The sequence below is a fragment of the Phyllostomus discolor genome, chromosome 10 (genome assembly GCF_004126475.2).
Source record: "Phyllostomus discolor isolate MPI-MPIP mPhyDis1 chromosome 10, mPhyDis1.pri.v3, whole genome shotgun sequence".
Taxonomy (NCBI): Eukaryota; Metazoa; Chordata; class Mammalia; order Chiroptera; family Phyllostomidae; genus Phyllostomus; species Phyllostomus discolor.
The window spans coordinates 27,870,909-27,897,825 of record NC_040912.2 but is presented as its reverse complement, the minus strand read 5'-3'; the positions used below and the strand labels follow the sequence as shown (position 1 = coordinate 27,897,825).

Sequence of the window (26,917 nt, the reverse complement as noted above, 5' to 3'; positions counted from 1 at the left end):
GTATTTTTCAAATACTAAGGTTCTTCTAACATCTGCGCTGCTGCTTCACTTCAATCGTAATTATTATTTTAATTATCAACGTCAGATTTCACGTGTTTATTAGCAGGGATATAAGGCCTTTTCTACAAGCAGGTGCTGCCTCCATCCATCCGGATATCATCACCCTGGGGCTTTTCTTCCTGGGGCTGCCCAGAGTGGGACAAACAGAAAGAAAAAAAAAGAGAGAGAGAGGAGAGAATTTGAGGTTTTGAAGTTTTTCACCTGCGTACTTTTTCTTCTTCTGATCATCCCCTCCCTGATGAGGTTTTGAGGGATCAATACATACTTCTCCCCTGAAGACTTACAGTACTGTGACTTCTATTCCACCATGCATCACCCCTTCCTGCCTTTCACAGTATCCTTAATCTTGGTAAATCCTGAAATCTCTCTCTCCAGCAATCTGTAAACCACGACCTGATGGGAAAGCGTCCCATTGAGCTGCTGTGTTGGTGTGTACATCGGATGCACCCCCTACCTAATCTGAAGAAATATTTTTGTGTCACTCACTACTCACTGATTGTGGGGGAAAAACTCTCCTCTTTTCATGTTTCATTCAAGTGTGTCCTCTGTACCCCTTAGTACAGCGGAGCATATGATTTAAGAACAATGAATCCTTTTGCTTCTGCACAGGGATGGATATTACTTCATGCACAAGAAGGCAGTGGTGACTCATCCAGTTAAATGTATATTTAAATGCGTATTCAGAGATTCTTTTGCAACCTTTTCGGCAGGTTCCAACAGCAAGTGTGGCCATCGAGGGGGCCTCTGCCCTGAATCGGGTTCGCTGGGCTCAGGCTGGCAAAGAAGTGGCTGTTGGGGACTCAGAAGGCCGTATTTGGATCTACGATGTTGGAGAGGTACATGTTATTTTGTGAGGCTTTTTGTTTGACTTGTATATCAGATTTAAAGACCTAATGAAATTATTGACAAGGCTTTTGGAGCCACAAGATCACTCTTGAATGTGTTTGCAAATGTTCATGGACTTCAGTAGGAGTTTGCTGAGACCTCGTTAGGACATAATTTGGTCTCCTGTCTTCACGCACCAGACACTGCAGGTAGTGGTCCAGGCTGAATTCAGAGCATGTGACTTACCAGCTCTCCTGGGATGAATCGTGGCACTTCCCACCCATTTCATGAGAATGCAAGTCTGCCAAATTCATCATGCTAATATCGCATCTGGAATTTGGTGTTTACTTTAAAAAGTCAAGTTTTAGTTGATGTGCCCCATTAAAATGTAAATGTTTACTCTTTAATTATAAAATGTGGCCAGTTAAAAAGGCTGAGGTGAATCAGAATTTTGTACCATTGTTATAATATTCAAAGTAATGTATGAAATATAGACCTCTTTGGTACATCTTTTACGTGATACAGGTTGAGGCAAAAATAGGTTTATAGTTGTGAGTACTCGAAGTACAGTTTATTGTTGTATTATTATTTATTAATTGTATTATTTTCCAAAGCCTACTTTTGCCCCACCAAATATGTATAGTATTCCTTGTCCTGGCTGGTGTGGCTCAGTGGATTGAGTGCTGGCCTGTGAACCAAAGAGTTGCTGGTTCAATTCCCAGTCAGGGCACACACCTGGGTTGCAAGTCAGGTCCCCAGTAGGGGGCCCCCAAGGGACAACCACACATGGATGTTCCTTTCCCACTCTTTCCCCCTCTCTTCCCCTCTGTCTAAAAATAAATAAAATCTTTAATAAAATAAAGTATTCCTAAACATCATGGCACATGTCAATGGAAAAAAACTACATCTTTTATTTCAGTAAAACCTCCTTGAATTGTTATACTGTATTTAATGACACATTATCAATCACTTGTACTGAAGCATATCTGTTTATTTTTACTCTGTGAGAAAGTGTTGACAAAAACCTTCATTTCTGATGAGGTTAAAGGATTTTTTCCTTAAAAACAGAAAACATTGAACTTCCAAGCAAAACAAAATGAGAGTGTTGTGTAATGCTTTTTTGGCATAATATGCATGTACCACTTGCATCTCGGGAGGGGGATACACCACGCTTGTAGGCATGAGCGTCTTCAACCCAGGAGGTGCTCCATGAGTGCCTGGTAGGTGGACCTAGCTGCTCACATCGAGAAGGGTTCTGTACGGCTTCATCAATCAGCTCTGGAAATTTGGCAATCCTAGATGGTTTGTTCTACAGTGGAACTCCTAAAGACATATTATATACTGCTGTGTGGTTGAGGCGATTGTGTTGAAACAAGGTAAATGATGTTGTTTTTGGAATTTTTAAAAATTCAAGCAGAGACAGAAATGGAATGACTTTAGAAATAGAAGTTTTCTCTTTGGGGATCTGCAACTCTAAGTAAAAGAACTGGGGGAATCTCTTGGCTTTCCTGCATGTTTTCTGTTTCCCTAGACACCCCCTCAGCTACTCCTGATGGCCCAGGCTGAGCCATTCCAACGGCAGCAGGGACTCGGTTAACACTTACCCCCAGTGTTGGAGACACAGCTGGTCTGGTGACCGGTGACGCGGTGTGGCGGTACTGGGAAACAGAATACCCTCCCAGTCAAAAATATTGCCAATAGTTTCACAGCAGTATTTTCTTCAATGGGCATTCTTTATATGCAGTGCCTCCTTATTGGTCTTCATCAAAATAAGACCTCATCAAAATAAGCAACAACAAAAAAAAGTACGCTTTATCGGTTCATTTACTAAAAAATTTGAAAAATAGCAAAGAAGGAAAATATAAACAATCAAGTTTCTTTTTTATCCATCTTTCTTTCTTTTCTTTGTTTATAACATGTGTAATGGTGGGAGAGAAATAGAGGGAGAGACATGTCAGAGAAGAAGTGGCAGAAAGTAGATGAAATTTAAAAATCTCCTTTTCCATTCACCTCCCTTTTTTATACATAATATCCCTTAACTCTTGTAAGATTATATGCAGCATTATTTTATCCAGAGGGCTATAAAGCAGAATAGTTTAACAGCCTAATTTGTGTATATTTGTGCACAAATATATGTGTATTTATTCAAAGGCTTTGAATAAATTCAGCAGCCTTTGAGTTTATTCAAAGGCAGGTCTTTTGAAAAGTCTGTGTATTGACCACAAATATGATATATAAAATATATATTTAATAAATACACATATATTTGTGGTTTTATATATTTACATATATACATACTTACACACACTATTTCTGTGCAGTAAGAAAACACAAAATATATATACAGAATTTTCTGTGATAAAGTGGTTTATACTTGGTGGACAGAATTACATGACTCATTACTACTCATTTGGGGAGTATGACTGATTTTGCAAAAGTTGTTTGGCTGACGTGTGGCAGCTAAAACTTCTTGCTAGGTTGCTATCATCATTTCTAAATTGTAAAGTGTTGCTATACTCGTATTTCTATTATTGTACTGGCAGGTCAGGCTGGTTTTCATTTTTGTACTATTGTCCTTACTTTTCTAAGTGATATTACAGACTATAGAAATGCCGGCAACTATAGGCCAGTCTCGCCTATTGTCTGGAGTCTAGACAGGCTATAGAAAAATCTCAGTGACATATAATAGGCCAAACAATTTGTGGGGCTGTTTATCCCTACAAATGCACTACCGGAAGAAAAGAAAGGATATACTATTTTATTGAGAACAGGTGATTTTATAATCTTCTAGCCCTTTTCTGAATGACCAAAAATCAGGATAGGCTTATACGTTTGCACAGTTCCTTCTATATTGTGTGATCATACACACAAAGCAATGTACAGCTCAGAAAGATTCGGACTTAACCAGATAATTCCGTCTTAACTATCGGGTTTTTTTTTCCTTCGGTATTTTTGTAAGGTATTTACAAATTTACTTCATATTTATTTTGGGGGGAAAAATACAGAGGAGGTGTCTTTTCCTCTTTGCTCGTGTCAGTAGCCTGTTCTAAATGCCTGGAGACCAACTCCGTAGAGGCTCCAGGTGCAGGGAGGAGCAAAGGGCTGTGTAGAGCTGAGCTCAGCGGAAGCCCGCTTCTAAGAGGTGGTGGATCCCTTCAGGGGCAGGGTTGTGCCATGGTCGTCATTCCTGTCGTCTCCTTCACTGGCCTAGAACTGATGAAGCTCCGGTGTGCTGAGGAGAGAGGGGCACCCTCTCCACAGCGCCTGCCCGGCCCTTCCGAGTCACCAAAACTGCAGAAAGCCGCAGTGCCTTCAATGGTCAGCTGGCCTGTTTAGGATGTGAGGTCAGATCTGAGGCCAGTGCCGGCTGACCATAGGGAAGCGGTTTGAGCAGGAAGTGATTTTAAAAGGAAAACAATACAGAGGAAGAAAGAAAATGTGGCACTGAGGATCAGTGTGCTGGTAAACCATGCTACCATTATCTGTATTCAACACTGGCCCGCTGGTCCCCTTTAAAACTGAACCCCTCACTAGGGTCATGCTGGCCTTCGGAGGGAAAACCTTGTTCTGTGGAAGCCTCTAGGAAGGGAGATGAAATGCTTCGAGTCCGCTTTGTTGAGCCATTTTCCTTAGACCTCAAATGCTGAATAGGTGTCTGCGGGAACACCTCTCACACTCCTCCTCCCACAGCTGACTGGACTGGGAACTGGGCCGAGGAGAAAGGAGCGGGCAGCAGGTTACCTCTTGCCAAGGTCCTGTTCCTAGAGCGAGGCTGGCTTCATGGTGTGCAACCTCATGGGCTCCATGCTTCGAGGAGCCCCGAGCTTGCTTTGCTGCTCTGCTGTCATTGTCTTGCAATTGTTAAGAAAATTTTTAACAAGGTAACCCCCCATTTTCCTTTTGCACTGGGCCCTGCAAATTCTGTAGCCAATCCTGACCACAAGAGTACTGCTTTTAATACCACTCACAATGCAAATCAGAAATGACAAATTTTGGCCTTGACCTAGATCATTAGGAAGAAGGAGAAATCTTTAGAAATGTGGTTAAATAGAGTACATGCCATATGTTCTTCTTATTACCTATTTCTTAAGACCATTTAAAAATTTTGAATTGAAATAGCAATGACTTTACATTACAAACATCACGAGGCCAATAAAAATAGAGCTGAAACCATATTGGATATTCTAATTCTCCCCACAACCCTATTTCGATTACATCGTCATTTTAACTGAAAGTGTAATGGAGTTTTGGGGAAGAGCTCTGTCGTGCCCATTACAGTTGGAGTGGGAGGGACTGCCTTTGTCTGGCCCCTTCATGGGCGAGGACCCCCTGATAAGAGACGTCTGCAAGTACCAATGGCGACATCGCCACTCAAGCGTAAACGGAAGTTATGTGAAATCAATGAAAGGTGGAGAAGACCCCTTGTATTACATGGCTACAATTTTATTCTATGTATATGTCTTAAAAGTTAGTTAAATAGACAGTGGTGGCATGTACCAGGCACATCTACCTGGACATCGCCACTCAAGTCCAGGTAGATGTGCCAACCAGGTGAAACAGACCCCCACTTGGAAGGGCTCTGCCGGGAGGGACCTGGTGTCCCCAGTGGTTAATGATCGTCTGCCTCCCCTCCTGTCCCGGCTGGGCTGCGGCTACTGCGGGGCATCCCAGCTCAGTGTCCCCAGGATCGCGTCCTCCTCTCCTAAGTATAGTTATCCTCTGTGACTTTTAAGAGTGGCAGAGAGCAGTGGCTTGAATCTGATTTAGATTCACTGATACAATTTAGTATGAACCTTGGGGGAAGTAAACAGAGGATTGGGTATGAACTCACTGAAATCACTGGGTTGAGTCTGTCCATCCTTCTTTTTTTTTCCTTTTTTGTTACATTGAAATGGCAAAGGCGTGAGGAATAGCTCCAGGCCTACGACTCAGGAGGTAGAATATGAAACAGCAGTGCTTTCAGGTGGGCCACATGATGCTTTGTGTACACAGCACACATTTTTGGTGGTTTGATTTCAGCATTGTATCTGGAAAATACACTGCACACATTTATTTTCACAGAGAGGGGTCTATTTTCTTTGCGGAGCAGGTGCTTAATTCCCATTAGCATAAACGGAAGTTATGTGAAATCAATGAAAGGTGGAGAAGACCCCTTGTATTACATGGCTACAATTTTATTCTATTTATATGTCTTAAAAGTTACTTAAATAGACAGTGGTGGCATGTACCATTTAAATGTTCTAAGATCTAAAATAAGAAATGAGCCTAGCTCTTGAATAAGTTTTGAGGATTTTTCCCTCCAGACTATGGAATTGCAGTCTGTTTGTTTTGGAGTTGTATGATTCCATTCAATTAGGTGAAATTCGGATAAGATAACAAGTCATAAATTAACTGCAAATATAACCTGAAAATGTTGAGTGTATTTTGCCTTAGAATACACTTGGAGAGAGCTGTTAATCATAGTTGATTTTTTTTTAATGATGTGTGAACACACATATTCTAAAGAATTAAACATAAAAATCACCCACTGCCGTGGCTCCTTTACTGAATAGCAAGCATTTCCATGTATGTGGAGCTGATTTGAATAGCACATGGGCCAGCGGGTGTGGAATTATTCACCTGTCCCGATGATTGATCGCCAGCCCATCTACCTGTCGTCCCTGCAGATGCGTTTCAGTGCGGGTGCCGGTGCGCAGGCGCAGCTGTCCTGCATGTGCCCTGGCCGCCGTGTTTGCCCCTTCTCTGAATTAGTTAGAATGCCGTTTGCGGCTCCAGTTTCGAAAGAGGCAGTTTATCTTCCACCTCCTATTATTTCGTTTTCCATTAACCTCTTCCAGGAAAGATTTTGTTTTCCGTTGTGAAAAACACAGAGAAGTTTCAAATCCCCGAGTCTGTTTCTGCAGTAGTCCAATGATAAAAATTCCAAAATCATGTTCAACTTAAAGAAAAATATGAAAAATAAAATGACAACGTGAAATCTGTAATTTGGAAGATGAAGGCATCTTACCGCCCTGGCTCTATTTGTTGGGTTTCCCACTCACTAATTACCCAAGAAAACGTGCATTTACATCTTTACATTTTAACCCTGAACTTGGGCAGCATTCGGATACCTCGTTTGATAATGACTATCTGAGGGCCAGTCATTTATCATAAACGTCAGTAAGTACAATAAATTTGACACTTGTTAGTAGATTAAAAGGTCCTTGAAAAATTTTGAAACAGGAAGGATACAAGTGAACATGAGAGATCCCTTGTAACTTCTGAAAATGTAAAGCGTGATTTAAATGTTCATTTAAATATACTTTAAAATGGAAATGAAAACTTAGAATGAAAAGTTCATTAGGAAGCCCAACAGGAAAAATGACCCACGTAAGACAGTTTGGACCGGTGATCAAAGTGTAAGGGACAAGGACCCTCACAAAGGGTCTCCCTGGCCAGCTACACTAAGAATGAAAGAGAGTCGCTGAGCCATTTCTCTTGCACTTTAAATAGCACTTTGCTGTAACGGCATCTGAGAAACTGGAAGTGCCGCGAGTTAGACAGGGTTTGAGTGACACAAAATAAATACAATACGTTTATGGTTTTAAGTGGATTACGCTTAAGCAATAATTCTTTGCTTTGTGGAACTCCTTTGAGTTTTCCAGTAGGACCAGGCCTTCATCAGTTTTCCACGAGGCGTTTGTGCCCTGAATATAAATAGAAGATAAATAACCACCCCCTCCGTGGGGAAGAGGATGTACAGAAACGAAACATGAAGTTCACCTGAGATACTGTGGTGGACTCAAGGAAAGGTTCCTTAGTGGAAAGGACCTGCAGTTGCAATCAGCCAATGTAATTACCGTGCGTTCAGAAGGCCACCTGTCCCGTGGGCTGCGAACCTGAGAGCAGGGCTGGGCTCCAGCAGCTCCAGAAGAAGGGAGTGGAGCTGGGCCCTGCTACCCCAGTCCAGCTGCGACTGCCCCGGACACTTGTGTTTCTCATTACGTGAGCGTGGCCGTACGTGACAAGATGCTTTTTTTTTAGTGTTTGGAGGCCTTTGCAGCCGAAGTTTTCTCTCCAACCAGCCGTGGTGGTCTCTCGTTAGGTGACAAGAAACACTGCTGTGGGCATTTCCTGCGTGGGAAAGAAGACTGGCACACATGCTTCCGTGACACCCAACATCCAGATGAAAACCAAAAAGGCACATACTTAGCTCTGCTGATAACACCTAGGCATTTGGTGACCGAGGCCAAAACATCGGAATTCTCAACTGCACTTTTCCGTTTTTGCCTGAATTTGTATTGTCCCAGCCACAGCTCTGCGCAGTTAAGTCAAAAAGCATAATGGCATATTTGTATGGGCAGGTTTGGGGTGCTAAAAATACAATTACATAAAATAACCTACTTTGAAATAATAAATTAATTCATTTCCTTGTCATAATGAATTAGAAGTATTTGAAATAAAATAATTAGGTTAAATGTATGATTGTAATTTTAGTATTAACTTGATTTCTTCTAGGAAAAGTGCTTAATTTAAAAAAGAAAAGAAAAAGCACTATTCCAATTAATGTTATAATTACTCATCTTATAGTGAATGTAGTAGCAGTGGGTTTCATTTGGATAATTATATATGTAAAAGATCATGATTAGACTGATTACTATATAAATAGTGTGCTTATTCAGGTAGCATTAGTTTATAAAAATAGATTTATAGGATTAATATTTTTCAAGCCACTCTTTTCTTAATTGATAAGAAAACACTTAGACTTGTATGTATTATGGAGTAATTGACTCAATGAAAACCCTAATATTTAATTTTATGAAAACCAAATTAATGTTTGTGTAATAATTTGCAATATTCAATGAAATTCATATATTTCCCATTTTGGTGGCAAATGGCCTATGAATATAAACCTTCTGAAGCAAGTGCCAGTTTGTATAATTAATCATCTTTTATGATTCTTCTGTGGTTTCAAGCTGTCATCTTCAATAGCAGTTTGGATTTTGAAGCAGTCACTAATTATAGTGTTAATTTTTTTATGGCTGACAAAATTGTGTTTAGTTTTAGAATTTCAAAACTGTTAAATTTTATCTTGAAAAATTACTGCCTAGAGCAGTAGCCCCAAATCACAGCTCAGACCAGCCGAGCATGAAGCGGCTTCCGTCGTGGGTGAGTCTAGACACCCAGTGACCCGGGTAGAAATGAGGAGTCGTCTGTGTCATCCATGAGTGTGTGTGCTGCTGCTGATGTATCTAAGGTACAACGAGAAGGCCACTATCTGCTTAGGCACGTGTATGTGTAAATATTTATGTCCCATACAGATTGGAAGTGAGTGAATCATTATATTCTAATTTCCAGGGAAGGTATGCATGAGTTTTTGAGAATGTCAGCTATCAGAAAATCTTTCACATTTTTAAAACATGAATTATTTATCATTTCGGGAGTCTCAAAGCTGAATATTACAGAAGAAATTTTTCGTTCTTACTTTTTTGGCTGGCAAATAAAACTGATCACTGGTTCATTCCCAAAGATCCGTCTCCTCTATGGACAGCCTACAGTTTCTCCACATGTAGGTGGGATCTTCTGTATTTATTGGTCTGAGCAGTAAGGAACCTCAATTAAAAAGTGAACATCTAGTATCCTAAAAACTAGCCACCCTTTTGATGTAGGGGGGACAGAATCACTTTGGCAGACTTCCTTTGGTTACTCACTTTCCTCGGGAGAGTTTCTAATCTTGAGACGTAATTTAGAACACACACAGAAATGTACACCAAGTAAATACTGACAATTGTTCAGTTCAGTAGGACACCCTAGTCTAGCACAGTGCCTGGCACCTAACAGGCACTCAATAAATATTTGGGTGAATGAAAGTTTTACGGGTGGAGGTTGGAGGTTAAGGGAAAGCATTCAGAATGCAGCCTCCAAGTCAGCTATAAATTAATGGGCAGGAAAAAAATAATCCATTTAATTATGTTTGCACAGAAAAGGATGTATAGAAAATACGTTTAGAAAAGATGGCTTGTGTTTCCTTCCATTCTCTATGCTGGTCCCTCTCCCCTCCTGTGCTTGTAAAAGTGAGCAATTGGCCACTAGTGTAATGCAAGCCTAACAGTTGATTGAAATAGTTATCAAACCACTGGAAAAATGCTTCATTTTCATTGTGCTTTTTTTGGATACTATGGACATGGTAAATCGTGGACTACATTATAAAAATACCTCTTTTATGCCCAAACATCCAGTAGGAGGAAATGACATTTCTTTTACTACCTTGGTAAATGTTTTTAAGGTGTTTAACAGTAAGCCTTCTCTTTGTCCAAACTGCTTAGATGCAGTGGTTGCTAGGAATTTACTAGAAAACCCATAGTTAATAGTATCAGGAAGAGAAGGGGTATATGTTTAGTCAGCTAACATGACGGATCTGCTCAGGCAGTACATGCTTTTTTGTTCCCCTGTCATTTGCTTGATCTTCTGTGTTATGGAAAAAGAGTGGTAATTGAAGTTTAAAAAGTTTATTTTCCGTCATTGCCTATCAGCCAGTCTTTCCAGCATTTCCCCCATCTTCTAGATGGAGAAATAGATTGTTCCAAATAATAGAAAAAAAATAATGCTTAAGAGATTTCTGAAGAAAGGAGGGTGATAAAGATTTTAGTACAGATGTGAACAAGGTCACCTTCTCGAATTAACTCTTTCTTCTTCAGCTGTGTGATTTTTCTCCCTTCACAGGTAAAAAACTTCTGAATTTCATCGTGCTTCCTATAATGCTAAGTTTCGACATTAAGAATATTTTTATGGGTTTATTTTTCAAGTATGTTGTTTAAAAATGATTTATTTCCTTTGATGTTTGCTGGTTTATTGAAATTGATTAGGCCCATATTTGTTACTATTTACTTTTGACTTTCATGCCCTGCCTTTATTTCTTTCCTTAATTGAGTGGTAATGGATTTTTTAAAAGTGTTGTTCTAACAAACATGCTATAAAAGTTAACCACTCACTTAAAAATACAAGGAAGAGGTCTCAGGCAGAGAGATCTCCAGCTTCCTGGGTGGGTGAGGGTTCCCCTAGAAAGGATTTTCAGATCAAAGAAATTCTTTTCTGTAACTAAATGTAGTCAGATACCATCAGACGACTATAGGTTAGCATGCTGCGAAATTTCACAGAAATTTTAACCCACGGTCTAGTTAATAGCAGATGCGCCAGAATGGAGATTAATGTAACTTCTACTTTCTGGACTTCTCTAAACTGCTGTAAATACTAAGTTACCACACAGTATATCTTTTTGTGGTAGAAAACTGCAGTGTATTTATGCCCTCCGTGGACTGCATTCTAGCTTGGAATTTTGGTCCGTGGTTTTATCCATTGTTACCAGTGATGCTAGACTCTCCCAGGAGTTAAATACAGTGGAGCTGTATTTATGTGAAACAAGTATGCTTGGTCGTTCCAGCGGCTGTTTCATTGCTTATTACCTCCCACTTTGCTTCCATCTGTGTGTGTGGCAAAGGGAATTGCCCTAAAAAGTATAGGCTTCCTCCGAACACAAGCGTGTATTTGTGTACCAGTAACTCCACAATCTCCTGAATCGGGGTGCCATTAATAATTATACTTTTAAAAAAGCTTTTAGAGCTTAACGGGGTTTAGCAGTGGTTCTGTGGAAAGCCACGTTTGCCTCCTTGGTTTCTGTAAATGCACTAACAACAACAACAACAAAATCAATGCATATTAAAGTGAAAAGGTAATCTGTAAAATACCTTTCTTACAGACAACTTTAATATTTAGGCTACTACGGGGGGTGAAGTGTTGTGTGTCTGTTCAGAATCCATGGTTAATGTAATCGTCCCAGGCATTTTTTTAATGACCCCATTTAACTGAAAGATTACAAAGATGCTGATGAAACACACACCTATGGAATATTTATCCTGAAGCCCAGAGCCCTACTCACTTTAACTTGGCTTTCACATGTAATATATCTGAGAAACCAAATTGAAATTACGGATACTTTTCCGTCTTAATTATCAAAAACATTTTTGTAATTAACCTACTTTGACACTCAGCCATGCCTGAGATGGACATTTTCACCATGAAAAAACACAGCGTTGGGTGACTTGGAGTGACTGCAGATATGGCAGCTATTTACAATCAGCTGTTAGGTTCCATAAACCCTTCACAATTACTCACGGATGAGGGAGGCTTGGCTGAGGGCTGTTCAGAATGGTTGGCCATGTGCTTATAAAAAGAGACACATGAATGATATTTGTGTGTGTAACCCTGATTATAAAAAGTCATTTGATTTTTATAACAGCAAGTTCAGCGGTTACAGAGCCTTACGACTGGAGCTAAAAATATAGATTCCCACTGTAGAAAATGCTGCAACACAGGGTCGGTGAGATAAAGCTCTATGAGTCATGTTTGAAAATAAAAAATATGTATGTATATGTGTACATATGTGCACACTTATGAAGAATAATGACACTTTAAATTTGGTTTTTAAAACGTGCAATGAAAAGTAGCCTGACAAAATTTTTCCTGTGATCCGAAGGAACCCTTTCCCACACTGAGCTTGTGGAATTTAGCTATTACTAAAAGTGTTACTATTTAGGAAATGATTTATGTGGGTTTTTAGGAAAAATGGTATAAAATATAAGGGATACTTCTAAAAATGCAGCTCTGTGTAGTTGAAAAGAAGAAAATGAAAGAATAAAAAGATGGAAGCAAGCAAAAAGTAAAAAGAAACAGAAAAAATGGAAGACAGGGGAATCAGCATTAAGAAGGAAAACCATCGCTTATTCAGGGTTTATAATGTGCCAAATACATTATATGCTAAGCTCTTTTTTGTCACATTTAATATTCACAATAGTCATAGAAGATGGGTCTCAAAATTTTTTCCTCACAAGTGAAGAAGTGAACATCAAAAAATATTAAAACAAAATTCCTAAGAACACAGAGCAAATAAGTGGCAGCGTTTGGGGCGGGGAACCCATGATCTAACTGATATCTATGGCAGTGAGGTGGGGGGAATCAACCCTAATTCTGTTCTCAAAATCTAGTTATTCTCCCGTCTGTGTCTCCCTTGAAGTGCCTCAGAAGCTCAGGCAAGACCCCTGGTGATCAGACTGATGAGTTATTTGGGAACAGGGTGGGGCAGGGTCCAGAGGAATCTTCTAGTCTACTCAGGCAGAGGGGAGGGGGCAGATTCGTGAGAGCCTCAGAAGTCGTGTGGAGCTGGGGACTAAAATGATCGATTCTCATGAATTTTTCCACAACTTTTACACTTTTGCTTCTTATAAGGATGACCTTTCATCTCTTAAGGATCTTAGAACGTTAAAAATAATCTTTAGAATCTTTCTGGCAGGTGATTCAAAACCTCACCTGGCTGCCTGCCCTTGTCCCCTGGTATGCAACATTTCTCAAAAGGGCGAGGCCTCTCTGATGGCCATGCACAACGAGAACACCACGTGCAAGGTCTGTTGTCCTCAGTGAGCCTTTCAGCCCCTGGCCCCCCGCTTCCTGCCCGGTGAAGAGAGGCCCGTACCACTTCCTCAACGCTTTCACATAGCAAACATCAGATTTGATCCTTAAAGGAAACAAAAACCAAACCACACAAATGTTGTCGAATTGATAACATTCACTTTCATATCGTTTTTAAGCATGTGTTCAATCCTAGTGGCAGTTTTAAGAAGAACGTATGCCTATTCCGTGGTATTTCTTCACTGGATTACCGTTCTCATCCTCTCCACATCTCTGTCGATGAATGGGCCAGACACCATCATCCCCGTTTTACAATTGACAGTGAGAGGTTAGGTGCCTGGCCACTGCCTGTGACCAAAGTGAAAGCAGGACATAGGTGTCCTGTTCAAATCTGAGGTTCATTTTACCTCCTCCTTATGGCCAAATTGCTACCTCAGAAACTACCTTTTCGGTCCTGGCTGTAAAAATAGCATTATGTCTATAAAAGTTGGCCACTCTTACAGCTAAGATTTTGTTATCTCAGGAATCAGAACCCTGAGTGTTTTGGCAGAAATGTGCTTTATGCATTTAGCAACATTTTAGAGAACAGTCACCTAACATGGGGGTGGGAGGGGGTAACCAGCGGTGGCTGAAGCAGAGGGAAAGTTTGAGTCATCCCTGACCTTGAATGTGGACTTTGGCCAATGAATCTGAAGGAGGAAAACACTTCCAGATCCATTTTGATTCAGTACAATATGGGATAATTTTTACGAGTCCTTCCTTAGGGTATAAGTATGGACTGTTTTCTTCATGGTGCTTCCAACAGATTTTTAATTGATTGAAATGAATCATCATCATTAGAACCTTGTGAATATTTTTCCTATCACAAATGTAATTCTTTGAAAATTATTTTAAACGATTATTTTCAGGGATAAAAAAAAACCAGAGTGATGCTCTAGATTTAATGCTTTGGTAGAAACTTGGAGATGCTGAAGCTATGCCATTAACATGCTATTTGCTTCCTACCACTTACTGGACACACAGCACATACCAGGAAATGTTGCAGTTGTCACTCTAAGAAGGTAAATTTTAGGCTCTTCATATTTCGAAGGTCAGTGAAGTTAAAAAAACTATGCCAGTATTCACACATTTTGACCTTAGGAAACATAGTAAATTAATTTTCATTTGTATTTCATAGTCATCATATGGCAGAACGGTTCACTGCTATGTCTTCAATTCTTAGCATAGTATCTTGGCATATAGTTGATAGTCGGTCTAGGCTGATGGAGTCAATTTGTGTGCTAGTTAGAAGGTCATGAGAGCAGAGTTTTTCCTTAGCTAAAAAACACAAGCAGATATTTTTTCCTCCTTACAATTGAGGTATTATTGGATTAAAAATCTCCTGGAGAGTCTCAGATGCATTTATGATCCTGAGACTCCTTTCTAGCAGTTTCTAATCAGCGAGGACCAGGTGAGAAAGGCCAGGAACGACCAAGGGTGAAAAGAACGGCGCTGCCCAAACAGATGCTGTCCCAGCCAGAGACGGAGAACGCAGAGTGATCTTGTTTGTTAGGACACCTGTTCTGTCTTACCTACAAGGAAGTCAAACGCCAAGAATTATTAACTTTGGGTGTGGAGACAGCCTGTGAATACACATTCACACATTCAAGCTAAGATTATACATAAAGTGTTTCCCGATGGTAATTCTAATCCTAAAAATGGAGCAAACTGCAGCTCACCCTGTAAATCTAACATTACAATCAATCATCTTGGGTTATTTTTATAGTCGACTAGGTGAACATACATAATAGGATAAGGTAGGTCAATTTAAGTTTCTGGAAGCATCTGTGTTTTTATCAGGTTCAATTCTAGAATTTTTTTCATGAACCAAAGCAAACTAACATGACTGTGTTATTTATGATATTCTAGAGAGGAAAATATGTGACAGAATAGTGTTTTGAAAAAACAAGCTTCTGATATTTTCCCAAACTAAGTGCAATTTTCACAAATCAAAAAGAAGACAAGATTGTTAGAATACTGTGAAACGATTTGTAAGGGATAATCTGTATTTTTAAGGACAATTGTTGGTTTATAATACCATTATTCCCATCCCCCCATGGAGAAGGTTAAATGTAGTTCCATTGTAGGGTATTTTCATTTCTTTATCAGAAACATTTCAATTTAATAAAGTCTATTTTTGAAGTTAGATGTCCAACTTTATATGTCATTAATGATACCCAATTTTGTCCCCAACTATATCTGGACACATATTCAAACCTTAATGTTTCATAATCTTTATTAGCATTATTTCTTAACAGTTTCGTCAGTACTGCTACATGAAACCATGCAACTATATCTACCTGTTTTCTTATTTTGGTATATGGTTTCTAGATATTGATATCAATAAAACATTACATATGGCATCATATGTAAACTTACATTTGTACCAGCATAACAAATAATATAGTGTCATGTTTAGAAGCCAAACTCCCAGCATATACTTAACAATATGCTGGGTCTTTATAAACAATATATTATGTATTATTAGTGAGACCAGCTTTTTTTTCAATATTTAAAGTTCTACGAAGTTATGAGGTACTTTAGCTTTACCTTCTTATAATAGAAAAGTTACAAATACTTTATCATGGTTAAATTTTTGTCTCTTCTTGGGCTCTTTTGTTTTGTGGGTTTTTTTGAAAGAACTTACTCAAGATTTGGAGGAGAGGAAAGAAATAGTGGATCTATTCCTTCATGTAAATACAGTGCCAACTTTTCCTGCCTTTGCTATTTGTTAGCTCTCCTGAATCACTTGTGTTAAGAGCTTCGTCTCCCCACTGCTGTATCAGGAAAAGAGCTCAAGGTAGGCACACGGACTATAAACTTATGTCATTGCCTAAAAACATAATTTGGATTCATTTCAATAACCAGGGAAGCATTTAACCATTTAAAAACTCATTCATGTGGCTAAATGAGAATTCTTACTGGTACAGCACTTCTCAAAAATAAGTAGAACTTACTTCCCCCACCTATATATCACTTCCAAGATTATATTCTTGAAATAGTTAACCTTAACAGTGGATCACTAATTGAAGGATATGCTTTGTAGAGTAATGGTGTAACTCTCCAATAAGTTGTCTTGGATGGGCCATATCTTAGAATATCATCTCCTGTAACAAAAATTTAAAGTTCTAATTGGTTCTATAGAATGGGAAGCTTTTCAGCTGTGGAAGTGATCTCAAAGCTTAGATTTATGTTTCCTCATTCATATTTTTAAAATGTATATTCATTGGATGAATCTGCTATTTAATATTCGTAGAAATTGTGGCCAGCACCTGTAGCACTTGCGCCTATGGAGACGGGCTGTGTCATTTTATAGGGCAGTCCTCCCAGGAAATGGCTCTACACTTCACGTCAATTTTGTTCTATGTGAACCTCATTGACACTTGTACTTGATCCTGATCCTCATTTTCAAGTAATTCTCTTCTCTCTTCCAGGCACTTGCCTGATATCTTTAAGCAATTCATTTTGGATGCTATATAGAAAAAATGTTGTCCTTTAAATCAGCTAACAAAAATGTATGCATGCAGTTGGGTGAGGGTGATTTTCTCTTCACTGAATTGTACACAGAAGAAGGAACTCTTTAGTAAATTTTATAAATCCCTGCTTTTTTGGTGAATCGGTATTGCATACTGTTACTGACCTTGGCTTTGATATTGCTAGCTTTGAAGCCTTGGTAAGATGAATTTTCTGTTCCTTGATTCCTTCTGCAAAGTGAAACACTAATATTACCCTACATAGGAGTGTTGTGAAGAATGAATTAATACATGTAAAGCACTTAGAACAGAACTCTTGGTAAATTTTAGCTGCTATTACTGTCATTCATAAGTATTATATTATTTTATAGTAGTAAGATTTCTTTGTATATGCAGCTGCCCTTCTATCCTGTATATTGACATGTTAGCAACACTTTCAAAAGAAGGATCAATAGCATTGACTTAGAAAGGCAATGCTACAGTTATTTCAAAATCCTAGTCAATACAGTAGTTTTATTTGCTGTGTTCACTGTAAATCTGCTTTGCTTATGATGAATTTTCATTACTGAAGGTGCTTTAACATGGCTCTTCTACCTAATAGTATAGTGTATGCAAGTATTTAAAGTTTTAAGGATCCCACAAGTGATTTTGCATCTGAGAGTGACAGCATCCCCTTGTGTTGTCAGTTTCAGAGCTACACTTCAGGGATCTGACTGATTCGAGGAAGAAGACTGTGCGATTTCCTTTATATTCCAAGGGGAATGTCAGCTTCAGGAGGAACAGGCATGCTGGGCTTCAAGGCTTTCAGACATAAAAGACATCTCGCTCACCATTCCCCACTACTTTGCTTTGCAGCTTGCAGTGCCCCACAATGATGAATGGACCCGATTTGCCAGGACCCTCGTGGAGATCCGTGCGAACAGAGCTGACAGTGAGGAGGAAAGCACCGTGGAGCTGTCTGCCTAGTGGACGTGAGCCAGCCACCCCTCCCCAGCCCATCTTCACCTTCTAGAGCTCCACGTACACAACCATCGCTTCCACTGTGTGCATTCAGTGTCAGTATTGCCGTGACATTTTGGGTGCCATATTGTGCCGGCTTTGCTCCAAGTGTTCCAAATGTACCTTACTCTGCTCTCCACTAACCTGAAATTCACCAGACCATTTCTATCTTTATATTTCTGTCTTAAAAATAAGGGTGGGAGGGAACCTGTACGGGTTTCGTTGTTGCCTTTTAACTACTTAGTAGCTGTATTTAATAGCTGGAAGCCTCTGGTTAAATTTGTGCTTACATGCACTTCTGGCATAGTCCTATTAAATCCATATGAAGCCAGATATGATTAGGTGCAGATGTGGTGGGCTTCATGCTGTGGTGCAGGGCCAAAGACTCGAGATGGGGTGTTTCACATGGTGACTCACATTATGAATGGATTTACTAGAAGAACATTGCTGCTCCTTATTTATTGTGGTGTGCTGCATGGAACATATTTATTTGAAAGCATTAAAATAAACGATCCTAGAGCATGTGCGTAATGAGAGGACTGTATTGTCTCTGCCGCTGTTGAGGTTCCATTAAGTCCCAAATCACAATTACGGTACACCGGTTCCACTGAGGACCTGACGTCTTTAGAGGTTTGCTGTGGCGAACAAAATGAATTTTCATGCCTATTATTTCTAGGTACTTTAACAATATTTCAAATATCGTTGACCATTGATACCTTTCATTCAAGCTAATCTAGTCTGACAAAAGGCTGTGGTTCCTGAACACGACACCAGTGTTGCCAATAAAACTTTCCCAACCAGGCCCGCGCCAGCGCGGGGAAGCCCTGCACCTGGGGAAAAGGCCTGCCTGGAACTCTGCCGTGATGAGGGAGTGAGAGCCGGGCACTGGGGCCACGCGAGAGGCTGATAATGAATTACTGGCAGCCAACCCGGCTGGACCAGCACCAGGACTGGCTGGACTTTTATGAGGAAGTGTGTGTGGTTTGCTGGAAAGCTCTCCCTTATCTCTTTCGCCAGAGTGACTCTGCCCCAAAACTCTCTCACATGTTGGAGTAAGAAAAACAGGTTAAGATGCACAAGTACCAAATGTTCAACACATTTCATTTTTTTTATTCCCACTGAAGAAAATGTTTATTACTGTTGGACAAGGAAGTATGTCTATAAACAACTTTAATGAAAATTTTTTTCAAAAAGTCATTTTATGCCTCAAGAGAATTAAAATAAATAGTGGTTGAGTCATGAAGACATTTGAAAACAGGCTTTTGGCTTTTTAGGAAGAGAATTTTCATGGTCCTTTCTTGGTGGGGATTCCTTGAACTGTAGGATTCTTAAAATTTTTTAAATAGTGATATAATTTTCTCCCAGTGCCCCCATGGTATCTAGATAGTGGAACCCTTGGTTAAGAGAAAATAAAATTTTAAATTAAATAGAGTACCTTAAATAGGTTAAAAGCAACTAAATAAAAAGTACTGGGGGGAAGAGTTTCTCAAGCATACACTGAAGGACCAAGAATACATCAGTGACCCATGAGTCGCTGCTACAGACCGAACTCTGAATGATTCAGTGAGGGAGGAATGAAAACTGCAAAGGCCAGAGCCACTGGTGGTAATGACAAGAGTTCGCAGCGTTCCGTGGTATTGGAAGTGCCAGTGGTGGGCACAGGTGTGGTATGTACTGTGTGACAAGCCCCAGTAGGGAATTGACAACGGTGGCCCCTGGCGTCCCGAAGGAAGGCTATGCCATCGGAAGCAAAGAATTATGTGACTCTTTTTCTTTAAAAAAATTTTTTTATTCATGTTCAAATACAGTTGTCTCCATTGTCCCACCACCACTTTCCCCTGCCCTACCCACCCCCATTATGTGACTTTTGAGAAAGGTTTCTGGCATGTTCCTGGGTCCTAGTAGAAACACAGCATTTCACCACGAAGTATAAAGATATCAGACATCCAAACAGCCTGTAAATAAGCTGAGTCCTGGCAGCCTATCGTAAAGTTGGACAGACCTGGCAGACATAGCTTGTAAGATGAAATGGTGCATCCATATGTACATCTGGGTGGGACCCGAAGGCACGACTGAGCTGCAGGAATGCAGAGCTCAGAAGCCCAATGTCACCCACCAGAATTTTACCAGCACCCCTTCCCCGTGACTGTGTGGTCAGGTGGGGCGGGGGGTGCTGTTTGATCAGCTGGAAAAGAAGGCAAAGGTCAGAGCTTGGTTCACATGTAGGTTGGCTCAGTGTGCAGTGAAAACTGAAGGTGGATACGTTATCAAGGGTGACCTTGATAGAAGGCAGAGGGGAAAACTTTCCCATGGATGGAGCTGTGAGTTGTGCACGTGACCATCTACTCTGTGTGGAAAGAGAAGCAGCCAGAAGTCAGCACACACAGATGTTCCCCCACTAACTCAAGTCATCATCATCTCTCTCACGAACTCTCAGAATGATCTCCTAACTTATCTCCCTGCTTTAGCTTTTGACCTGTTCTGTTTCTTAATGGGGCCACTTGGGTGATGATATTGTTACAACATTGAATGCTTCGGTGTGAAGCACACCAAATGGCTTTCCTCATCTTTATAGCGGCCCGTGGGCACTACATGAGGTGACTCTCTCTCTGGGCTCACGTCCAGTCACGCTGAGCTTTATTAATCCATTTCAGGTTCTCCAGGCTCACTTTTTCTTTGGCACTCCCGACATCCAGTCACAGGGCCTCTGTGCTCATTATTCTTCTTTCCAGAGGCTGAAAGCACTGAGTTTATAAAACCATATGCACATATATCAAAATTCCACCCTTTAGTTAAGGTCATTCTTCTGATTGACTAATATTTCAACTACCAGGTTTCTGTGGAAGTAACACTTGCCCTAAAGGCTGAACGTCAATGTCAATGTGAAGAAGCTGTAGTTCAAACGAGCAACAACAGCTGGACATGGGCCTGAGAGCACCCGATGTTCTCTGCTAGAGAGAGCACTGAAAAGAAAGCGGATTAAACACTATCTGTAGAATTAAAATGAGAAAGAGTACATTTTTGCATTTTTGTTGAGGCACAGTTTACATATAATAAAATGCACTTACATGAAGAGGTTAATTTAACAAGTTTTAATAATTATGTATACTCAGGTAACCACCAGACGAAACAAGACACAGAACATTTTAAGATGCACAGGTAATTCTTTCGTGGCCCTTTCTAGCAGTCTTTGTTTTGATTTTTGTCAACATAGCTTAGTTTGCCTGTGCTGTTTTTTTGTGTGCATTTTTATTTATTGATTTTTAGAGAGAGAGAGGTAGAGAGAGGGAAACATCAATTTGTTCCACTTATTGATGCATTTATGAGTTGATTCTTGTACATGCTCTAATTGGGGATCGAACCCACAACCTTGGCCTATCAGGATGATGCTCCAACCAACGGACCCACCTGGCCAGGGCTTGCCTGTGTTGTTCTTGAACTTCATATAAGTGAAATCATACAGCAAGTCTTATTTTAGGCTTGGATTATTTTGCTCAGTATAACTTTTTTCTATTCATATATTAAAATGTTTCAGCAATAAGTTACTTTATTGCTGACTAGTATCCCATTTGAGGATTATAATGAAATTTGTTTATTCATTCACCAGTGGATGAACATTAGTGTTATTTACAGTTTTAGGCCCTCCTGTAGAACATTGCTATGAATATTCTTACACAGTTATTTTTGTAGGCAGATGTTTTCTTAGATAATACTAAGCTGGAATTTCTGGGTCATGTGGTCATTCTGTTTTGCTTTATAAGGAACTTCAAAAGAGTTCTGCAAACTGGTGGTACCATTTCACATTTCCGTCGGTAAAGCATCCGAGTTCCAGTAGCTCCACTGATTCTCCAGTGGCTGGTATTATTGGTCTTTTTAATTTAGCCATTCTGGTGAGTATGAAACAATGTCTAGGTATCGTTTTAGTTTGCATATATTTCATGACTAATGGTTTTAAGCACCTTTTAATATTTTTTCCAGCCTAAGGCTTGGAACTTTATTTTCCTAGTAAAATATTTTGAATGGAGAAAATTTTTATTTTGTCAAAGTCCAATTTCCTCATATTTATCTTTCACGCTGACTATTTTATGGCTTTTCCTAGTAAAACTTTGCCCGCTACAGGTCATAAAGCCACTATCTCATGCTCTCTTCTGGGCATTTCACTGTTTTCACTTCTACACTTAACATCTGTGATGGATCTTTAATTTTTGTGTGTGGAATGAGTAGTGGTCAAAGCTGATATTTTTGAAACCTATGGATCTTTAACTATTCTAGCAACTTTTGCTGAAAAGGTTATTTTCTTTTTGACCATTAAATTGAGTGAGCATCCTTGGCAAAAAGTTAGTTGACCATATACGAGTAGGTGTTTTCGTGGACCACTGTTCCATTTCACCAAGCAGTTTGTCCGTCTGCTGCACTGCATTGTCTCGGCTGCTGTAGGTTTTTTTAAGTCTCCCCATAATGCAGTGTAAGTTTTCCAGCTTCATTATTCATTTTGAAAGATTGTTTTAGGTACTCTAGGTCTTTGGTGTATCCATGTGAATTTTAGAATCATGACATTCTTAAAAGAAAATGATACTGCTTGGATTTCAATTAGAATTTCATTTATTCTATGGACCGACTTGAGAAAATGGACATCTTAATAATTTTGAACCTTTCAATATGTCGGCATATGTCTTTTCACTTACAGAGCCAGCTTTGGTTTATCTCACTAATATTTTTAGCATGTAGGTTGTACACATGTTTTTTTTAGATTTATTCCCAGATGCTTTATTTTTAATTCTATTGTAAATGCTATTTTTAAATTTTTTTAGTGTTTTTGCTTGTTTTTAGAAAAATTTATTTTGTATATTTTATAAACTTGCTAAGTATACTTATCATTTCTAGTAGATTTTGTCCTGCTTGGAGTCCATGGTGCTTCTGGAATGTGTAGGTTAATAGTTTCCAGCAAGCGTGGGAAGCTCTTCAGACAGTGTTTCTTCAAGTATTCTCCCCACCCTCCCCCACTCTGGGACTCCCATTATGTGTGTGGTGACCTGCATGTTGGTGCCCACAGTTCTCTGTGCAGTTTTCTCCCTTGTTTATCCTTTTAGTCTTCCAACTGCGTCATTTCAAATGTCCCTTCTGCACGTTTGCTCATTCTTTCTTTGGTCCAGTCAGATCAGTTATTGGGCTCCTCTAGTGAAATTTTCATTTCAGTCATGCTTTTCAACTCCAAATTTTCTATTTGGCTGAAAAAAATATAATAATTTCTAACAATTGATAATCTCCATTTGCTGAGGCATCATTCTCATACTTCCCTTTTGTTCTTTAGACATGGTTTTCTTTAATTTGTTTAGTACATTTATAATAGCTGATTTAAGTCTCTGTCTAGAAAATTCAGTGTCTGGGCTTTCTCAGGCACAGTTTCTATTGATTTTTTTTCCGGTGTATATGCCACACTTTGTTTTTTCTTTGCATGTATAAATTTTGTTGTTGTTGAAAGCTGGGTGTTGTAATATACCCACTAATTGTGATATTAATCGGCACCCTCTTAAATGCCTGGGAAAAGCTCTCTCAGTATTTGCCAAAGGGCTCACGGGTGTGTTGAGGTGCACTTCCACCCCTCAGCCGGGCAGTTTGCCACTCTGCACGCGCCTTCACTTTCTGTTTTTTTCTCAGAGCCTCGAGGTCAAGAGAGGTTGAGAGCTTAGGGTCTGTCTGTTCAAGTCTCCCTGAGCTTTTCCACAGTTCTGAGTTGGTGTGTGTGTTCTTCCAGATTCCCAGGAACATCTCAGAGAGATTCACAGCTCTTACAGACATTTTATTCCCTAGCCTGTCCTCTTGAGTGTTTGGTTAGTCCAGCGACTTTCAACTGGTGTGCCACAAGAATTTTTAAGACTTGCAGTACCTGAATATTTAGTCAGGGGCACTGACCTCTTTTCCCTCAGAATGTCAAATGAAAAAATGACAATAGCCAACATAACAATAGCCATCCGGTAAGAATGAATCAAACTTATACCTATTTCTTTGGTCAGATTGACGAAATACATATGTTTTGGTGTTCTGCAGAATTTTAGTAATTAGTTTGTGTGACATGAGAAGAAACAGGATGAAAATCGCTGGGTTAGTCTACTGTTTGCCCTGGCATTATTACCTCAGAGAGCAGCAACTAAGATCTGAGACTGTGAATGTTGACAAATGCCTTCTAGGGAGCAGTTAGCACTGAGCCAGTTCCAGGAGTTAGGTGAAATAAAGATAAGCCTTTTGTGGTAGTTTATCAGGGAGGCACCAGCCAGGTCAGAACAGAGGATTAGAACTTGGTGAGTGAGGTCACTTCTGCTTCCTGTGATACGGGGAATGCGAACTATTATATGCAGAGCTATAGCTGCACCAGGGAGCAGGGATGGGACTAGCGTGAATTAAAATGCTACAAAGGTCTTTGATTAGTTCTCAGAGTTCAAGAACAAGAGTTGATTTGAACAATTTAGCTGAACTTAATTCCTCTCCTCCTCCCTCCCTCCCTTCCTTTCTTTTTCTTTCTTTTCTTTCTTATTGTTTTTATGGACAGTGACAATTTGGAGCTCCTTACTTTGCCATTTTGGCTGACTGATATAATTTCCACCCTTTTACTTTTAATCTGTCTGTGTTTTTGTATTTGAAGTATATCTTTTATAGACAACTTACACCTAACAGTCTTTGCCTGAAATTTTTTTTTTATTTCTTGAGTTCACAGTGAGAGAGACAGAGAGAGGGAAACATTGATTTGTTGTTCCGTTTACACATTCATTGGTGGCTTCCTGTGTGTGCCCTGACAAGGGATAGAACCCACCGTCTTGGTGTATTGGGTTTACACTCTCACCAACTGAGCTGCCTGGCCAGGGCCAGTCTCTGCCTTTGAATTAAAGGGTTTAATTCAAAGTTAATGTAATTTTTAGCATGGTTGAATTTTTTTGTATTGAATTATTTTACCGGTCCCATTCATTCTTTGTCATCCTGTTCATCCTCCCCTACTTTCTTTTCAATGGATCGAATAATTTTTAGTATTGTATTACATTTCATCTGTTGACCTCTATTATTTTTAGTGGTTTCACAATAATATGGTATGCATGTTTAACTAATTACAGATTACCTTCAAATGATGTTATGTCACTTCCCACAAAAGAATAGGTAACAGAATAATTCATTTACCTTTTATCTATCCTTTGTTTACGTATTCTCCTGTATTTTCTTCTATATTTGCTATAAACCCCACAACACACGATTGTTATTTTTGCTTCAGGGAATAGTCTTTTGATGATTCAAAGTATTTATAAATAAAGATAAGTTTATGTAAACACATAGTAAGCTTATTTATTAAAGGTAAGCTTTCAAAAAAACCCATTTTTCCCTCATGTTTTTCTTTTCTGGTTCTATTCATTTCTTTCTGGAGATCTGGGCTTTCCATCTAGTGCCAACTCTGTCTAGCCAATAAAATTCTTTTGGCACATCAAGTAGTAAGATTCTGCAAGAGAATAATTCCCTCAGTTTTCATATGTCTAAATATGTCTTTATTTTGCCTTCAGTCATGAAGCATATTTGTTTTGGCTATTGCAGTTTTCCCAGTTGTTTCTCCTTTATCCCCCCTCTACCCTGAACCCCCAACCCTTCAACATCCCCCACTTAGTTCGTGTCCACGGGTTGCACATACAAGTTCTTTGAGTCCTCTAGTTTCCTACACCAATTCTGACCTCTCCCCGTCTACCTTATGCCTACCAATTATGCTTCTTCTTCCCTGCACCTTTCCCCCATCCCTCCTCTCCCCCTCCCCGCTGAAAACCCTCCATGTGATCTCCATTTCTCTGATTCTGTTCCTGTTCTAGTTGTTTGCTTAGTTTTTGTTTTCATTGTTTTTCTTTTTTATTTTTAGGTTCATTTGTTGATAGTTGTGAGTTTGTTGTCATTTTACTGTTCATATTTTTTATCTTCTTTTTCTTAGATAAATCCCTTGAACATTTCATATAATAAGGGCTTGGTGATGATGAACTCCTTTAACTTGACCTTATCTGGGAAGCACTTTATCTGCCCTTCCATTCTAAATGATAGCTTTGCTGGATAGAGTAATCTTGGATGTAGGGCTTTGTCTTTCAAGACTTCAAATACTTCTTCAAATTTTTCTGATTCTTCTTTTTCATGGGTCTTTCCCAACTCTTAAATTGTTTCCTCTCACAAATACATAGATCAATACACAGTCAAGGATTGCGGAGCTCTCTGGAAAATTCCAGAGCTGTTTCTCAGAGCAGCTCCTTCCTGTTTGGTACTTTGTCTTAAAAATTCTAGTCGTCTCAGCCTCTCTGATTTCTGATCTCTGTCTTTCTAGTTTGGGGACCCTTCTGCGCCCCGTGGGGGTCCCTCTTCCTTGCACGGCGACTAGAAACCGCCCTGGGCAGGAGCTGTGCGCTAGTAGGTTTCACCTTGTTTGTTTTCTCTAAGAGTTCAGTCTTATCTTACCTCACACTCTGAGTTTTAAAACCATTATATCATATATTTTCCCCGTTTTCTAGTTTTTCATAAGGCCAGAAGCAGAAATCTCCCCAAAGTATAATTTTTAAGGCAGAAAGAAGTAAAGTTCAGCATGTATAGAGGCCAAAGCATTTATTTAATATTTGCTTCAGGGCTTTAATTATATATAACTACGATTATTTTGAAATTTACTTTTCAGCATCATTAGTGAAAGATAGCAGTTATCTCTTACATTGCACTTATGTCAAATGCCATTTTAATTTTTAATAACTTAGCCTGATCTGTGTGGTGTTAGAATTCTTACTTGTTAAAGCAACTCAAGCCACCTTCTACAATGAACAAAAGGAAAGAACACCATGTTTAACTCCAAGTAACAAAAAAAGACAGAACTGATGGTTTCTGTACATCCACTCTCACATAGGCAAACTGTTAGAGAAAATAGAGAAATCACTTGCTTCATAAGTGGGGTTTCCAGGCAACTTGACGTTCCAGGTCAAATGTGAACTGTCTCTTCATTTAGGAAGAATGAGATACACACACTACATAGTCAGGCAGGGCAAAAGCTGAGACTGAAAATGTAGAGAAATCACTACTTTCTATAG

The 26,917-nt window shown here is 39.5% G+C and overlaps 1 protein-coding gene across 1 annotated transcript in view; it reads left to right on the top strand.

Annotated features, from left to right (window-relative positions):
* The window catches only part of DYNC1I1 (dynein cytoplasmic 1 intermediate chain 1), a 254,347-nt gene extending 235,974 nt beyond the window's left edge, over positions 1–18,373 (top strand). Inside the window, 2 exon segments of the mRNA XM_036010591.1 lie at positions 771–896; positions 17,694–18,373. Coding sequence (XP_035866484.1) covers positions 771–896; positions 17,694–17,804 — 237 coding nt within the window. The 3' untranslated portion in view covers positions 17,805–18,373.
* The last annotated feature ends 8,544 nt before the right edge of the window (positions 18,374–26,917 follow it).